Source organism: Salmo salar, chromosome ssa28 (genome assembly GCF_905237065.1).
Source record: "Salmo salar chromosome ssa28, Ssal_v3.1, whole genome shotgun sequence".
Taxonomy (NCBI): Eukaryota; Metazoa; Chordata; class Actinopteri; order Salmoniformes; family Salmonidae; genus Salmo; species Salmo salar.
This window is the reverse complement of record NC_059469.1, coordinates 22,997,405-23,015,117: the sequence shown is the minus strand read 5'-3', so window position 1 is coordinate 23,015,117 and position 17,713 is coordinate 22,997,405. Positions and strand designations below refer to the sequence as shown.

Here is a 17,713-nt window from a genome sequence, read left to right as displayed (position 1 = left end):
GTTGCTAGCTAGCATTAAACTTATCTTATAAAAAAACTATCTTCGCATAATCACTAGTGAACTACACATGGTTGATGATATTACTAGTTTAACTAGCTTGTCCTACATTGCATATAATCAATGCGGTGCCTGTTAATTTATCATTGAATTTTATTTATTTTTTTAGTCATTTAGCAGACGCTCTTATCCAGAGCGACTTACAGTAGTGAATGCATACATTTCATTTCATACATTTTTTATTTTTCTGTGCTGGCCCCCCGTGGGAATCGAACCCACAACCCTGGCGTTGCAAACACCATGCTCTACCAACTGAGCTACAGGGAAGGCTATTGAATCACAGCCTACTTCGCCAAACGTGGGATGATTTAACTAAAGCACATTAGCGGAAAAAAAAGTACAATTGTTGCACGAATGTACCCAACCATAAACAGCAATGCCTTTCTTAAAATCAATAAACCGGCATATTTTAGTTAAAATACATTTGTGTTAGCAGGAAATATTAACTAGGTAAATTGTGTCACTTCTCTTGTGTTCATTGCACGCAGAGTCAGGGTATATGCAACAGTTTGGGCCGCCTGGCTCGTTGCGAGCTAATTTGCCAGAATTTGACATAATTATGACATAACATTGAAGGCAATGTAACAGCAATATTTAGACTTAGGGTTGCCGACCGTTCGATAAAATACAGAACAGTTCCGTATTTCACTGAAAGAATAAAAGTTTTGTTTTCGAAATGATAGTTTCCGGATTTGACCATTTGGTTGGTCAATGACCAACGGCTCATATTTCTGTGTTTATTATATTAGAATTTAGTCTATGATTTGATAGAGCAGTCTGACTGAGCGGTGGTAGGCAGCAACAGGCTCGTAAGCATTCACACTATTGCATTTGCCAGCAGCTCTTAGCAATGCTTGCTTCACAGCGCTGTTTATGACTTCAAGCCTATCAACTCCTGAGATTAGGCTGACAATACTAAAGTGCCTATTAGAACATCCAATAGTCAAAAGGTATATGAAATACAAATGGTATAGAGAGAAATAGTCGACACGTCATAATTCCTATAATAACTACAACCTAAAAACTTCTTAACTGGGAATATTGAACCACCAGCTTTCATATGTTCTCATCGGATGCTAGCGGAACGTCGAGCCGTAACAGGTTTTAAGGGCTTGTGAGTAAGCATTTCACTGTAAGGTCTAGAGGTCGACCGAGTAAATCGGAATGGACGATTAATTATTCATAACAATCGGTAATCAGCATTTTTGGACACCGATCATGGCCGATTACATTGCACTCCACGAGGAGTTGTAGAAACATCTCAGAAACTCCCCAAATACAGGTGTGCCAAGCTTGTAGCGTCATACCCAAGAAGACTCAATGCTGTAATCACTGCCAAAGGTGCTTCAACAAAGTACTGAGTAAAGGGTCTGAATACTTATGTAAATGTGATAGTTATTTTTATTTAATAAATTTGCAAAAATGTCTACAAACCTGTTTTTGCTCTGTCATTATGGAGTATAAATTATTTAATCCATTTTAGAATAAGGCTGTAAGGTAACAAAATGAATATACTGTACAACGCATCACAAAACACATCCTACCTTCTCCTTGATGCTGAGGAGGTATTTGCTGTGTGTCTCAGAAGGGGCTCCGTCCAACACGCTGTAGGTCTGCGTTCCCCGTGTGATGATTCGGCACACCTCACGCTGTACCACCCGGTCAAACTTGGTGGGCTTCAGCATGGTCTTACAGCGAGCCTCCATCATGTCTGGAGTCTCTGTCTGCTCCACACGTGCCACCTAACATAAGAAATAATTTATTAATGACTGAGGAGAAATTGGTTTGCCAGAAAAACAGTAGTGATGGGGGGAAATAGTTACATACCGCAATATTATTTTGGATAAGGTTAAGCCTTTTAAAAAGGATGAGTCTAAGCTTTCTTTTAAAAAAACAAAATGGCTCCCCACCTTGTATCCCCTCTGCACCAGTCCGTCTGAGAAGCGTCCAAAGCCTATCTCGGGAAAGCCAGAGTGGGCCCAGGACCCCTTCATGAAGGTCAGACCCAGCTCGTTGACACCAATCACAGCGTCCATGTGGTACAGCTCATAGAACTTACCCACCTGAGTAATAATACATTTTATTTGCACCTTTCAAGATGAGGACACTAAAGGCCAGATTCACAGCCACAAATTCTGCCTAGTCCTAGACTAAAAAGCATGTTCAAAGGTGAATCTCCAAGAATTCAGGCTGTTCTGGAGGCAGGGGGGGGGGTCTGACCCTGTACAAGATGGGGGTGCCTAATAAACTGGCCGGGGAGTCAATGTTAAACAAAGCAGCATTGCACCTCCACCAAAATACAACATTTTAATGATTTATAGTACCTTGAAGAAGAGCACGGCATCAAACGTCTCCGACTTGAGCTGCCACCAGCGCCGCATGCCTGGGGTCGTTTTGTTCAAGAAGTCTTCTGGGACATACAGAGTCGTGGGGTCGTAGTCTTCCTCAGACTGTTTCCGTCTCTTGGCGTCTTTCCTCCGGCCTTCCTGTAGCCAATCAAGCTTCTCATGGTCCCATACCGTAGCCCCACCTTGCCCGCAGGCACCGGAGCCATTCGCCTGGCTGTCGAAGCTCTCCGGGGCCGAAAAGGCTGAGAGTCGAGACTTGGTGTTGGCTGTGATGGTGCTAGATAAGGGGGCTCTCTTGGCGGTTTCTGGAAGAGTGGGAGTCTTGGGTTTTGGTTTGGCACTGGATGGCTTCTCCGCGGGTCGTTTGCGTTTCACCGGTTTAACTGGGCTGTCAGGTTCAGCCTCACGTTCACTTTCTACATCTTCCTCCGACGCACTGTTCACTACCTCTTCCTCATCTTCCTCACTGCTGCATCCGGCCTGTTCTGGTTTGAATTCGTCACCCGAGCCTTCACTGTCGGAGGCGACCACGATGCGGCGACGCTTAGACTTGCCGCCCTGTTCTGCTGTGGCACGGGAGGAACGGCGACTAGGCTTTGACTTCACTGTCTCCTCATCTTCCTCTTCAGTCAAATCTTCGTCGGTCAATGTTGACTTATCAAGCTGTCGGAGGAAAGGCAAATGAGAATACAGTATTTCAGTTTTTCAAGGGGGGAAAAATTATATGGGCTCTCGAGTGGCGAAGTGGTTTAAGGCACTGCATCTCACTGCTTGAGGCGTCACTACAGACACCCTGGTTCGAATCCAGGCTGTATCACAACCAGCCATGATTGGAAATCCCAGTGTCGTCCGGTTTTTAAATTTAAATATTCAACACATTTGTTTTACACATGCCAGTTCGCACACAAGACAGTAATATATGTATACATATAATGATACAGTATTTACATTATTGAGTGGTAAGTTCAATGTTGAAAAAATTCCCTAAATATCGATGCAGAGTTGCAGTGAAAAGATAAAGACAAGACAGATGCGTGCTGTGTTTTGCTCTGAAGCCTGATTTAATCATTTTTTAAAAAAGCAGTTGTGTTTACTGTTCACGTGAACAGGGCATGTTGAATCCCAACGAATCAATCCTGGATGCTCACGTTGTAAAAAGCTAAGAAAAAAAGACCAGTGACAGCTATGGCTGGCGGAGGAGCTGAAGAACTGGAAAAGCCTCCAGCTTCATTTAACTCTCATGGATGGGAGAATTTTGGCTTCCTTGTCAAATATGATGACGGAAGAAGGGTGGTGGACAACACCATTACGGCGTGTAGGCATTATGCCACAAGAAAGCCGTATGATCATGGAAATACATGGAGCATGGCCACACTTAAAGCGTCATCACCCAGGTGTGTCAGTGACAGGAGCCAACTCAGCCAAGAGACAACTTCTCACCGCGACATTTAAGCAGCCCTTTGCTGCAGAATCAGACCTGGTTAAAGCCATCACCAAAATCTATTGGGATGTTTATCACTGCAGACATGAGGCCATACTCTGTTGTGGAAAACAAAGGGTTTAAACATATGGTGAAAGTGCTTGAGCCATTCTACGAAATCCCCTCACCTTTATGAACAGGAAAATATCAAAATTGTCGATGAATTATCCAAGGCATCCTGTTACCCACACCCCAGACGGGTGTACCTCCAGGGTAACAGAAAGCTACGTGACTGACTGCTCACTACACCAGAGGAGGGGACCTCCAGGGTAACAGAAAGCTACGTGACTGACTGCTCACTACACCAGAGGAGTGGGAGATGTGAAGTCCGGTGCTACAGACACGCCCCCTCTATGAGAGAAACACAAATCGGGCGCAGGTACTGCTAGGAGCAGTAGCAGAGTGGAAGCAAGAGAGGCCCAATAGCAATATCCCAACCACCACAGATAATGTCAAGAACCAAGTAAATGCAGTGAGAGGCTGGACTGGGGACACAGATAGCTTGCATTGCACATGTGATCAATTTAGCATCTCAAAGGGGAATCTCAGTGAACAAGATGGATCGCCTCCTTGGGAGGATCAGGAAGGTGGTTTCCTTTTTCCACCGGAGCACAACAGCCGCTCATGTGCTTAAGACCAAGCAAGAAATGCTACAGCTACCGACCCACAAGTTCATACACAATGTCACAACAAGATGGAACTCCACTTATGACACATTGGAGCTCTATCTTGAGCAGCAGGCAGCTGTGAAAGTGGCAGAGGAGGTCCTCCAGGTGCTCAAACCCCTCAAAACAGTTACAACCTTATTGAGCACTGAAACTGCACCGTCTGTGTCCATGATCCTACCTCTGAAAACAAGGATTCTACAATCTATGGCCCCAAGATAGGAAGACAGCACCATCACTAGAGATGTCAAGGCTGCCATTAGAGAGGACCTGAACCCCAGATACCCCCCTAATGTACAGGACTACCTTCATAGATCTACTGCACTGGATCCAAGGTTCAAGTCAAATCAAATGTCATTTGTCACATGCACCAAATACAACAGGTGTAGTAGACCTTACAGTGAAATACTTACTTACAAGCACTTAACCAACGATGCAGTTTTAAGAAAATACCTAAAAAAAAGTAAGAGATAAGAATAACAAATATTTTAAGAGCAGTAGTAAAATAACAGCAGGCCTATATACAGGGGGTACCGGTACAGAGTCAATGTGTGGGGGCACCAGTGTCGAGGTAATTGAGATAATTATGTACATGCAGGTAGGGTTGTTAAAGTGGCTATGCATAGATAACAGAGAGTAGTAGCAGTGGGGGGGGGGGAATAGTATGGGTAGCCATTTGATTAGCTGTTCAGGAGTCTTATAGCTTGGGGGTAGAAGCTGTTTAGAAGCCTCTTGGACCTAGACTTGGCGCCCCGGTACCGCTTGCCCTGCGGTATCAGAGAGAACAGTCTATGACTAGGGTGGCTGGAGTCTGAGGACCTTCCTCTGACACCGCCTGGTATAGAGGTCCTGGATGGCAGGAAGCTTGGCCCCGGTGATGTACTGGGCCGTACGCACTATCCTCTGTAGTGCCTTGCGGTCGGAGGCCGAGCAGTTGCCATACCAGGCAGTGATGCAACCTGTCAGGATGCTCTCAATGGTGCAACTGTAAACCTTTTGAGGATCTGAGGACCCGTGCCAAATCTTTTCAGTCTCCTGAGGGGGAATAGGTTTTGTCGTGCCCTCTTCACGACTGTCTTGGACCATGTTAGTTTGTTGTTAATGTGAACGCCAAGGAACTTGAAGCTCTCAACATGTCTCACCTAGACCATGCCCTACACCGGAGGACATACAGTGACCTCATCACTGAGATTGTGGCCACTGAAGAGGTAAAAAAATAAATCTTAGTCTACGCTATTGCTATTAGAATCATCCATTTTTGAGTTGGAATAATAATGGCTTTTATTAAATGTAATTGCCACAATTATAGTTCTATGAAATATGAAAATAAATAGTTCAATAGATAACGTAATTTCCGGACTATTAAGCGCACCTGAATATAAGCCGCACCCACTGAATTTTTTAAAAAGTATTATTTTGAACATAAATAAGCCGCACATGTCTATAAGCCGCAGGTGCCTACCGGTACATTGAAACAAATTCACTTTACACAGGCTTTAACGAAACACAGCTTGTAACAAAAATAAATAGGGTTTAACGAAACACGGCTTGTAACAAAAAATAAAAAATTAGCAGTAAGCTTTAGTTGTCTTTTTGCACTGAGTCAATTCCTCACGCTGCTGTTTCCAACATCTTATCATCGACTCATTAAGACCAAGCTCCCGTGCAGCAGCTCTATTTCCTTTTCCAACAGCCAGATCAATAGCCTTCAACTTGAAAGCTGCATCATATGCATTTCTGTGTCTTTGCCATGATGAGGGTGACAAAATGACTACCGTAATCAGAATGATGGGAAGTTTGAGAGCGCTCGATTTAATCTAAACAGTAAACAAAAAAGTTGTTTGACCGTAACCCGTTCGGCAATTTCATTGGTCTAATGAAAGCTTCATGCCGGCAAAAAACTGTGCACGTCACAGAATGTGTGTTTTTTCTTTTAGAAAAAACATTGAAAGCGGGAAAAATCCATATATTAGCCGCGTCATTGTTTAAGCCGCGAGGTTCAAAGCCTGGGAAAAAAAGTTGCGGCTTATAGTCCGGAATTTACGGTAGTCATTTTTTCTGCAGGGTCGAGCCAACTCAGAGGCATCTCCTCCACAAAATAATTTGGCCATGAAGGAGCTTTTCGGGGAGACTTTTGCGAGCAAGGACACAAGCAAGACGTTTGCCAACACCATCAAAGAGGAGGTGGCATCCTACAAGGCAGCAAGCGGTGTTCCAGTGGATGGTGATCCACTGACATGGTGGAAAAGCAATGAGTGTAAATACCCTCACATTGCCATGATGGCAAGATGCTACCTGGCTGTGCCTGGCACTTCAGTTCACAGCGAGAGGGTGTTTTCCACAGCAGGAAACATAGTAACTGCAAAGAGGTCAACCCTCTCCCCAGACAATGTAGACATCCTCATCTTTCTGAAAAAGAAGAAGTTATAATCTCTTTGCTTTCTTTAAAAAAAAAATGTTTTATGTTGACACAGGCTATTTTTTTCATTCACTATTGTTCAAAGGAAGAAGGTATCATGCCGCATATTGTACTTTAACAATTGAGTATTGAATATTTTATTTGAATATTTTATTTAAACATTGCAAAGTTCCTTGCTTTAAGTGTTCTTTAAGTAATAAATGGAAAGCAAAGTTATTTGTCTCCCTTTTTTTTGCGGAGCTGAAAAATTATCCGATCCATGACTCAAAACCGTGAGTTTTGTGATCCGTTGCACCACTACTAGATAGATTGTGGATTAATAAAGTATCAATCAAATGGAAATGCAATGTTAGCAGCAGTACATACAAACGGAAAGGTTCTCTCACCTCCATATCCTCCTCCTCGTCTTCCTCAGCATCAGATGGGTCCATACAGACAGGCATCTTCAGTCTGGTCTCTGGGCTGTCTGGCATAGCAGCATCAGCCAGCTCCATGGCCCTGCGGATCACAGGCTTACCACTGAAGAACACCCCTCCTGTCTTAGCATCACTGCTGTCCGAGCCTGGGATGGAGTACAAGTGAGAAGCAACATTATTTTTAGTACACTCAAGTGTATATGGCTCTAAAACAACGTTCCGTCTAATCTGCGAGCGCAGTAGCTCCGAGACAGCAGAGCAGCTCCCCAGGACTGTCGCGCAGAAATATTAGCCCACAGAGAGAAGCACGAGATTGAACTTCACTCAACTTTCCAGAGCAATGGTCACCAAGGCATTAATAGTGGATCACCAACATTTCTGTAAAAAACAAAAACAAAGCTGTGTTCCTTTTTTGGGGGGGCTGTAAATGCACCCGATTTAGCTGCCCTGCGCGCCGACTAGGCCAACTGTTGCCATTTAGAAACTTTTCATGTGTCTGAAGGTACAAACTGCCTTCCCGGCGGGCCCAGAGAGCAAATGAAGTGTACTACAGGCCTAACGCTGCCCAATCGGACGGCCCAGATTGCCTTGTCTGCAGTAATGTAGCAGGCATAAGAAATCTACAGCAAAGTTGATACTGAGATTACAAAACATTTTAAACCATGACTAAAGAGAAAAATGTCAACAAATACAGCAAAGAGATGGTGTTTTTATGAGTGAGTTCATGTTTAAGTTCTTACTCAGCACTGTCAACACTTTGCATTCATCACTTATGAGCCGTAAAATGCGCATTCTTCCTATTTCCACTCAGCACTACAACAAGCAGTGCAGCAGTAATGAATGAGTAGGAATGTGTATCTATAGACTTGCGTTGTTATTAGCGGCTTGGGTCGAGGAATCTCTCTCTGTTCACGGAAGTAAAAATACGAACTTGTGCATGAGGCAGAAATAATGCGGTGCGACTCGAGTTGCCATCAGCTGGAAGACGGTCCCCTTTTGGTCAGTGGACAAAAGGGAGAGCAAAGGGCTGTTGAGAGGCGGACCCTCAAGCAGACTGATCATCAAATGCAGGCACATCACATTTTTTAAAATGTATGCTCACTCAGCTGTGCCTCAAGTAATACAACAGCTCTGTTACAGGTGTGATCATATAGCTTACCTCAAATTTTGAAATGTTTTTTAAAAAAAAGCATTTTTATGGCCTGAACAACAATGCATTGACAGGGCAATTCAAGCAAAGCCAGTATGTGTTGATAAATATATTCGGCCTATAGCTTACTGCTCAAACCTCATTGCTACAGTACTGTTTTTAATTCAGTCCCTCCAGGATTGTGCTTTCCTTTTTTGTGTGATTTCTGCAGCCAGAAATGCCTGATTTTGTGGCAGCTTTTTTGAAATTCTGCGATACATTTTGCGATGTTTTTTTTTCCACGTTAAATTTCATAAAGCAATAAAAAGTCATGTGTGCTCAATTTTAGGACAATTTTAAGCAGAATACATAATACAAAAACAATTTGAGTACTTTAGAGGTTTTGATTTTGTTTATTTTCCGGAGAAAACAGCTCTGTCATAATCTACTCACACATTCACCTCTCCATCAGGCGTTGGGCTTGCTATCAACACGAGATGCATCTCACATTCCTACTCACGCTAGCTCTCTCTCAAAAAAAAAGTTGATTCAAAGCTTATCAATCGCTTTCAATTTAAGGATCAATATTTCTTTCTAACAAGTTGTCTTCAAAATACTTGATTGTGATTTTTTTCTGAAACGGTCGTAAGGGAGATAAAGAACAGAAAACGTCAAAATAGAGTATTGTGGTTGATATATACTCTTGAAACAGTATTACCATTTCTAAAAAATCCAGAAAGATTGTGCTTTAGTGATCCGTATTAAGTTCTACAGAGTTTAAAACGGCAAAGCTGACAAATTGCACTCAGTGCTTTGAGCAGCGCTCTCCATACACAGACTGGGGAGAGCAGAGTGCCGACCACCCTACCAAAGCCAAGGTTAGCGGAGTACAAGTTTGAGTAAATCGCCACTCACCTTGATTCTTTCAGCGCTTGCCACAGTCTTCCCTGCTACCACTTCAGTCATGGTGATCTGCCGCTGCTGTGGGAACTGTTCTGACATTCTCATATGCTTTGCTGATTCGAAGTGATTGTTGAATTTCTCTAGTTTCAAAAAACATTTGGAAATTGTTTCGCACGGTCGTTTGTTGGCAAATAAGATTGATTTCTGTTCCTTGTACTGCCCGCCAGCCATCAACAATCAGCCATCATCCTCGCACGTGAACACGCTGACAGGCCAAGGGGAAAAAACTTTGATGTGTGGTTGGATTGGACATTTTCCACAGTAACAGTAATTAGTCAAAATTACAAACCCGCTTTTGATTGAACCCTTTTATGCGCTAAAAGTGCAGGGATATGTCAAAATTGCGAGCTCTCGCACAATATGCGCTGATTGGTTCATTTTGCATTAAATTATGCAATTGCAGAATCCTGGAGGGACTGTTAATTGGTTAACGTTGTGTAGACTTATGGTTTTTTAAGTCATGTTAAAAAAAAAGCTGAGCAGTAGATCTCAGCTTGCATTTTGACTCAGTGATCTTTACTCATAAAAAGGTTGGTGACCACTGTTCTAGAGTTTTCCCTGTTAACACTATCAATTGTGATCGAATCAACGCAATATTAGTCACTTTCAATGCAACATACCGAAACAAAACATGCGAGAGATTTTGTTATAGGCAGAACACGGAGTAGGATTCTATTGCATTGACACCCACTACTCAGCCCGCACGCATAAACAATCAGAGCTGCAGTAGGTCTATACGCAAATAGACCATTGCCACATATGGATCTGTGCCACTTACTTTGAACTGGACTGTGTTTACAGCATAAACGGTTGTGAGTAGATGTGCTTGTTTTGAGATCAAAGCAAAAGCTGCATGTAGCCACATGTGCACATTTTGGTCATATACTTTGCTATTTAATGAGTTATTAGCCAAGTTACAGATCATTTTTAGTCAGCAATAGGGGAGTGATTGCCTCCTACAAGAGCACAAAACATGAACATTTCTAGATATCTTTGAAATGCAAGTCCGGTAAAGAGCTTGTTTGTCGTCTTAAATGGGCAGTGTTGTATTTTGGGACAGGCTTTAATAAGATTGGTAGCCAATAGACAGAGGGCAGCATAATTTGTCTGATTTTCTGTAATAATGGTATGGGAATAATAATGCATTTTATTTTGTAAAGTGGTTTCTTGCATCAAACATGACAACATTTTCAGTCACTGTGTCTGAAGGACAAGGGGATAAATAGTGGAAAAAAATATATTTTACCTTTATTTAACTAGGCAAGTCAGTTAAAACCTCTTCGCTAGAGGGGGCAGTATTTTCACAGCCGGATGAAAAACGTACCCAATTTAAACAGGTTACTACTCTGGCTCAGAAACTAGAATATGCATATTATTAGTATATTTGGATAGAAAACACTCTGAAGTTTCTAAAACTGTTTGAATGGTGTCTGTGAGTATAACAGAACTCATATGGCAGGCAAAAACCTGAGAAAATTCCAAGCAGGAAGTGGCCTGTCTAAGAATTTGTAGTTCTTTTGGTTCTCTATCGAAACTACAGTATCTGTGGGGTTACGTAGCACTTTCTAAGCCTTCCATTGGCTCTCTAAAGCCTTCAGAAAGCAGATTGAGGCGTCTCCTGTCTCTGGGCAGAGTTTTGTAGCTCAGTTTGTCAGTGGTCTGCCTGATGACTAAGAGATTGGATATGCGCATTCACGAGACCACACTGTTTTTTCTTTCAGCCTTTGAATGAATATGCTATTGTCCGGTTGGAATATTATCGCTATTTTACGAGAAAAATACCATAAAAATTGATTTTAAACAGCGTTTGACATGCTTCTAAGTACGGTAATGGAACATTTTGAATTTTTTTGTCTCGAATTGTGCTCGCGCGTTACCCTTTGGATAGTGACCTGAACACACAAACAAAACAGAGGTATTTGGACATAACTATGGATTATTTTGAACAAAAACAACAACATTTCTTGTGGAAGTAGCAGTCCTGGGAGTGCATTCTGACGAAGATCAGCAAAGGTAATACCATTTTTCTAATACTAATTCTGAGTTTAGTGAGCCCCGAACTTGGCGGGTGTCTGAATAGCTCACCGTGATGGCTGAGCTATGTACTCAGAATATTGCAAAATGTGCTTTCGCCGAAAAGCTATTTTAAAATCTGACATAGCGATTGCATAAAGGAGTTCTGTATCTATAATTCTTAAAATAATTGTTAGGTATTTTGTCAACGTGTATGATGAGTAACTTAGTAAATTCTCCGGAAGTTTGCGGTGGGAATACAATTTCTGAACATCACATGGCAATGAATAAAGCTGTTTTTTGATATAAATATGAACTTGATTGAACAAAACATGCATGTATTGTATAACATAATGTCCTAGGAGTGTCATCTGATGAAGATCAAAGGTTAGTGCTTCATTTAGCTGTGTTTTGGGTTTTTGTGACATATATGCTTGCTTGGAAAATGGCTGTGTGATTATTTTGGGCTGTGTACTCTCCTAACATAATCTAATGTTTTGCTTTCGCTGTAAAGCCTTTTTGAAATCGGATAATGTGGTTAGATTAACGAGAGTCTTATCTTTAAAATGGTGTAAAATAGTTGTATGTTTGAAAAATGTAAATTGAATTTGAGGTTTTTGTATTTTGCGCCACGCTCTTCCATTGGATATTGGCGAGGCGTTCCTCTAGCGGAACCCCTAGATGTAAGAAGTTAACTTCACTAGGGTAGGGGGCAGCATTCGGTATTTTGGATGAAAAGCGTGCCCAAATTAAACTGCCTGCTACTCAGGCCCAGAAGCTAGGATATGCATAGAATCGGATAGAAAACACTCTAAAGTATCCAAAATAATGTCTGAGTATAACAGAACTGATACGGCAGGCGAAAACCTGAGGAAAATCCATCCAAGAAGTACTATTATTTTGAAAGGCTGTTTTTCCATTGAAAGCCTATCCACCATACAAAGACTTAGGACCCAGTTCACGATCTCTATGGCTTCTTCTACATGTGGCCAGTCTTTAGGCATTGTTTCAGGCTTTTACTCTGAAAAATGAGGGCGATACAGCCCTTTCAATGAGCGGACAGTGGAAACTTCCAGACATGAGTCCAGCGTGTGATCGGGAGCGCGCCTTTGTTTCTCCTTTTCTATTGACGAAGCTTTTGTCCGGTTGAAATATTAGATTATTTATGACAAAAACAACCTGAGGACTGATTTTAAACATCGTTTGACATGTTTCTACGAACTTTTATTGTACTTTTTTGACTTTTCATCTGGATGTTGAGAGCGCGCTTTGTGCCTTTGGATTACTGAACTAAACGCACCAACAAAACTGAGGTTTTTGGACATAAAGAGGGACATTATCGAACAAAACAAACATTTATTGTGTAACATGGAGTCCTGGGAGTGCCACCAGATGAAGATCAAAGGTAAGTGATTAATTTAATTGCTATTTCTGACTTTTGTGAGTCCTCTCCTTGGCTGGAAAATGTCTGTATGGTGTTTTGTGGCTAGGCGCTGTCCTAACATAATCGCATGGTGTGCTTTCGCCGTAAAGCCTTTTTGAAACTGACACAGCGGCTGGATTAACAGGAAGTTCATCTTTAAAATGGTGTATAATACTTGTATGTTTGAGGAATTTTAATTATGGGATTTCTGTTGTTTGAATTTGGCGCCCTGCAATTTCACTGGCTGTTGTCGAGGTGGGACACTAGCGTCCCAATGATACCAGAGAGGTTAAGAACAAATTCTTATTTACAATGACGGCCTAGGAACAGTGGGTTAACTGTCTTGTTCAGGGGCAGAACGACAGATTTTGTACCTGCAATTTTTTTCTCTCCACAAGTTGCATGGAATGCAGCCCTACATTGAACACCACACATTGGCTGCTACTGTAGGCTGAATGATAGAACAGCTATTTCCATGTTAAAATGTTATGGGATGCATTTTCTCCTTTGTTTTTGATGGTAGGCCATTCTGGTAGGCCTACATTATGATCAAATAGCCACAGTAGCCTACATAGCCACTTAACACTGTAACCTAAAGCAGGTACAGCCTCAGTGTTCACAGTAAACGCTCACGGGAAGTTGCACTGAATTTTCACAACATTCAAGTTTGCGCTCAGCAGACCTGATATTTGCTCAATGCCGAAAACATTGCTTTAGAATCAATAAAAACCATTTTTTGGAGAAGCTATTGCTGTAGTAACCGCTTAACTGGCATCTTACATCACTAGCTGTAGCATAGCTAGAATTAGCCTGATATCAGATTTACTTGTGCCGTCTTGCAAACTCCTATGGTCATTGTCTTCCATGACAACAAACATAGGAGTTGGAAAGACAGAACAAACAGATCTGGGGCCAGGCTAACCAAGAGCAGATGACAATAGATGTCCACCTGCACAGGCTAGGTGAGTGACGCAGCACGCTGTAGATAGCAAAGGAAGGGAGTTTTGGACAGGTAAATCATAGCTTTCTCACCTTGATACTCGCGGATATATTTGGTGCTGACCCAGCCCCTGGTCGGTGGCTCGTCGAAGAAGTGGACATGCAGGCGCTGGCTTTTACCCCTGCCCCTCATCTGCTGCCCGCTGACAGGCTGGGGCACTACCATACACGGCCACCAGGGGTGCCCCTCTAGCTTGGCCCACACCAAGGCTCCGGCGCTGAATGGACATGGTGCTGGACTGGAAGAAAATGAGATGGAGAATTAAAATATCAGACAACAGGTTACCTAGTAACAATTTCTCCTGTCTACCCAAGTGTCTACTTGTTGAACTTCCTTTTATGGATTTGAAAGGAAATCACTGGTATAGTAACTCCCTTGTCTACTCTAGCCTATGCCTACTCCAATCCAATTATTTTTACATGTGGGGAGCAGTGAACGAGTGCACACTTCAAGGGGAAAGGGAGGTTGAGGGAAATATGGATCCGTCCCATTCATTTGTTTTACAATAACCTAAGGTAGCAGGCGTAAAAGAAAACACCTGAGCGGAGTTTCCACATCCAGTTTTCAGCTGAAAATTAAGCTAGGTTGAATAGGGTTGAATTAGCTGTATCACAGAGTTACTAAACCCAGAGGCGCAAGATCATGAGATGGGAATGCTTGTGAAACAGACCAGGCCGGGTTTTGCTTCCTTGTTAATTTTCTCAAAATCTAAAAGGCACAACCTAGATTCGAGCAAATGTCTTAAGTAGATGAACATATTACTCCAACCTTGTGAAACTGATATGTTTACATTTTTGTCAAAGGAGTGCCTTTGATTTGATGGCCTGTTCACTACGGGTTGACCATTAGACACGATGATGTGTTTCTGCGCATCGTGTCTAATGGTCGGTGTGATCGGGGATTTATATTGAAGAAGCAGCTTCTGCCCGTCTTTGGCTGTATCCCTTAAAACCGGATGCATCCGGTTGTTGTCAATTCAGCTAACGCCTCGTTCACACCAACAGCATCATTGCGCAAAATGGTACGCAGCATCATCTGGATGTGTGTGCAACAAGAGTTCAACAATCACCTTCTGCTACCATTTCTGTCAAGCCATCTATGCATACAGTTTCCCAAATACGTTTGATAAATCCAACGCAATGCTGCAGGGCAAATGCAGCATTCCATTGGAAATGAATGTACTTCCACAGATAGAACAATGAGCCAGATGTTTCACCGGATGTATAAATGTGAGGCATCTGCTTGGCGTTTCCACTCACTACCAAATATGGTAGTGAGAGGAAGCCCAGTGGCTGGCAGTGGGAGGAGATGGATTTTGGCTGACATTCTCAATGAAATATTTGATCTCAACACAGTTCTGTTCCCAAAACTAAAATGTGTTATTTACAGAGTGGACTACATTTTGTTGACTTTACCCTTTGCGAAAGTTCAAAAAAAAATCGCGTTGTTTAGTAGGAGTGTAAAGGCGAATTCAGTTATTACACATGGCACTTGATAGAGTAGGCCTTCCCTAACGGAAATATGCAGATGCATGCTAGAACGTGTCAATAGGCTCTCACTAGCTCGTGCTTGGCTCTGTCCACCTCCTTGCTTGTTCTACCCACTATGACGAATTTGTTCCCATTGGAAACGGCAGGCTGTTGTCTATATTGGTTTAGTTATAAAAACAATCATTGGTACTTCTGGTGTTCCAAAATGAAATGACACTGTGATCGAGGCTTAAACCTAGTTTCACATAGATCTTAAGATATGGTATGATGCCTTGCCCCTTTGAATATAATTGGTCTCCCTGGGTCTACGTCCACCCGCATCATGCCAGTCACGAAAGTGTTGAATTACATGACACGTTCTCCCGCCAAATGACGCATGCATGTTACTTTGCACATTGACATGCTTGATCAGAATGTATCATTACTCCAACAGCAACACTGTCAGAAAACAGTTACACAAGGAAGTGTGTTGAAGGGTTGAGACACAAATAACATTACTAGTTAAGTGATCAGCTGGTTAGCCAGTTTTATCCAGCCACTAATCTGTCTAAATCTGTCTAAATCGTATTGCATTACATAACGTATGTCCTGTGTAGACGAGAGTTAGCCATTTCACAAATCAATTAGCATTTCTGCGCGAGTTATAATTAGCTACTGTAGCTAGCTACCGCTAAAACCACTAGCCACAACAAAGCAACTCGTTGTTTGTGCTAGCTAACTAATTTGAGCCATCTGTCTTACCTCTCCTGTATTGTTAGTGTCTTATTCCCAAAGAGTTTGCCGAATCCGCCTTTGCTCGCTTTTGCATTAAGGGGTTTTGTAGGAGTCTTTTTGGTGGTGGGAGTTTGAGATGCATGCTTAGCTTCTTCTTTTGGAGAGCTGTTCTTTTTTCGAACTGAGGATGGCAAGTCGGCTTCTGCGGGCGAGGGACTCGGTTTCGCCTTCGGAACCGGTGGCGGAGACTTATTGAAAAAATTGAAAATGCTGCTTTGCTTCGCCATAAAGCCTGTTTATGGAAAAATGTATAATAAAGTGATTTAGTTCGTCAAATGTTTAGAATCTGCTAACTCTCTGTCTGGTCTGCAGGCATCAGTGCTCGTGCACTGTTCGCGGGAAATTCTCAGAAGGTAAAAGGTCATGTGGGAGTGGCTACAAGGGAATTCAGCCAATGGCAAACCATCTTTATTCTTGGTATTTATTAATCAAATATTTTTGGGTTCATGCTGGTTCATGTCAAACAATTAAAACATGTATTTTCTCTGCCCGAGTAAGAATAAGTTCATAGATATTTGTATTTATTTAGGAGTTACATTTCATCATGATACAGACCGACTATGTTATGCGATAGCCACACATCACCAGCAGAGTGCAGTAGTGGTATTTGTATAATTGATTGTAGATTATGGGAGACGAGTTTAAACCTAACGTGTAATCATTCATCATAGATAACTTTGGAATTCACCCTGTGAATTGTTCGTCCCATTTCACAAACTGTGAGTTTCCCTTATATTTTGATTTACCATTCTAACAGTCCCCCCAAAAATTTAATCACTAGACTTTCACTCTTCTCTTCCCCAATATGAGGACCAGGACCCTCATTTTTCTACCTGGTTGTTGGAGACAAACTGGTGTAAACTAACCACACCCCCAAAAATATCCGGTGATATGTTTTATTGAGAGTGCCCTCCCATCAAGCTAAACAACACAGATTTGTAAAACATCTCATATCTTACCAGGGCACAACTTTGGTTTTAGAAGTGGGGAGGAGAGACATCTAACATCACTCCTCTCCTCTTTCTCTTGTTAAAATTTCTCTCTCCTCTTCTCTATCCCTATATATGTATATATATATATACTGCTCAAAAAAATAAAGGGAACACTTAAACAACACATCCTAGATCTGAATGAAAGAAATAATCTTATTAAATACTTTTTTCTTTACATAGTTGAATGTGCTGACAATAAAATCACACAAAAATAATCAATGGAAATCCAATTTATCAACCCATGGAGGTCTGGATTTGGAGTCACACTCAAAATTAAAGTGGAAAACCACACTACAGGCTGATCCAACTTTGATGTAATGTCCTTAAAACAAGTCAAAATGAGGCTCAGTAGTGTGTGTGGCCTCCACGTGCCTGTATGACCTCCCTACAACGCCTGGGCATGCTCCTGATGAGGTGGCGGATGGTCTCCTGAGGGATCTCCTCCCAGACCTGGACTAAAGCATCCGCCAACTCCTGGACAGTCTGTGGTGCAACGTGGCGTTGGTGGATGGAGCGAGACATGATGTCCCAGATGTGCTCAATT

At 42.2% G+C, this 17,713-nt stretch overlaps 1 protein-coding gene across 1 annotated transcript in view; it reads right to left on the bottom strand.

Moving 5' to 3' along the window:
- Positions 1–16,535, bottom strand: part of msh6 (mutS homolog 6 (E. coli)) — a 36,277-nt gene extending 19,742 nt beyond the window's left edge. Inside the window, exons 1-6 of the mRNA XM_014180016.2 lie at positions 16,145–16,535; positions 13,946–14,151; positions 7,356–7,531; positions 2,382–3,068; positions 1,968–2,120; positions 1,602–1,799 (exon numbers count right to left, since the gene is read on the bottom strand). Of these exons, the coding sequence (XP_014035491.2) occupies positions 1,602–1,799; positions 1,968–2,120; positions 2,382–3,068; positions 7,356–7,531; positions 13,946–14,151; positions 16,145–16,404 (1,680 nt within the window). The 5' untranslated portion in view covers positions 16,405–16,535. The remainder of the gene's footprint in view (positions 1–1,601; positions 1,800–1,967; positions 2,121–2,381; positions 3,069–7,355; positions 7,532–13,945; positions 14,152–16,144) is intronic.
- Between the last annotated feature and the right edge of the window lie 1,178 nt (positions 16,536–17,713).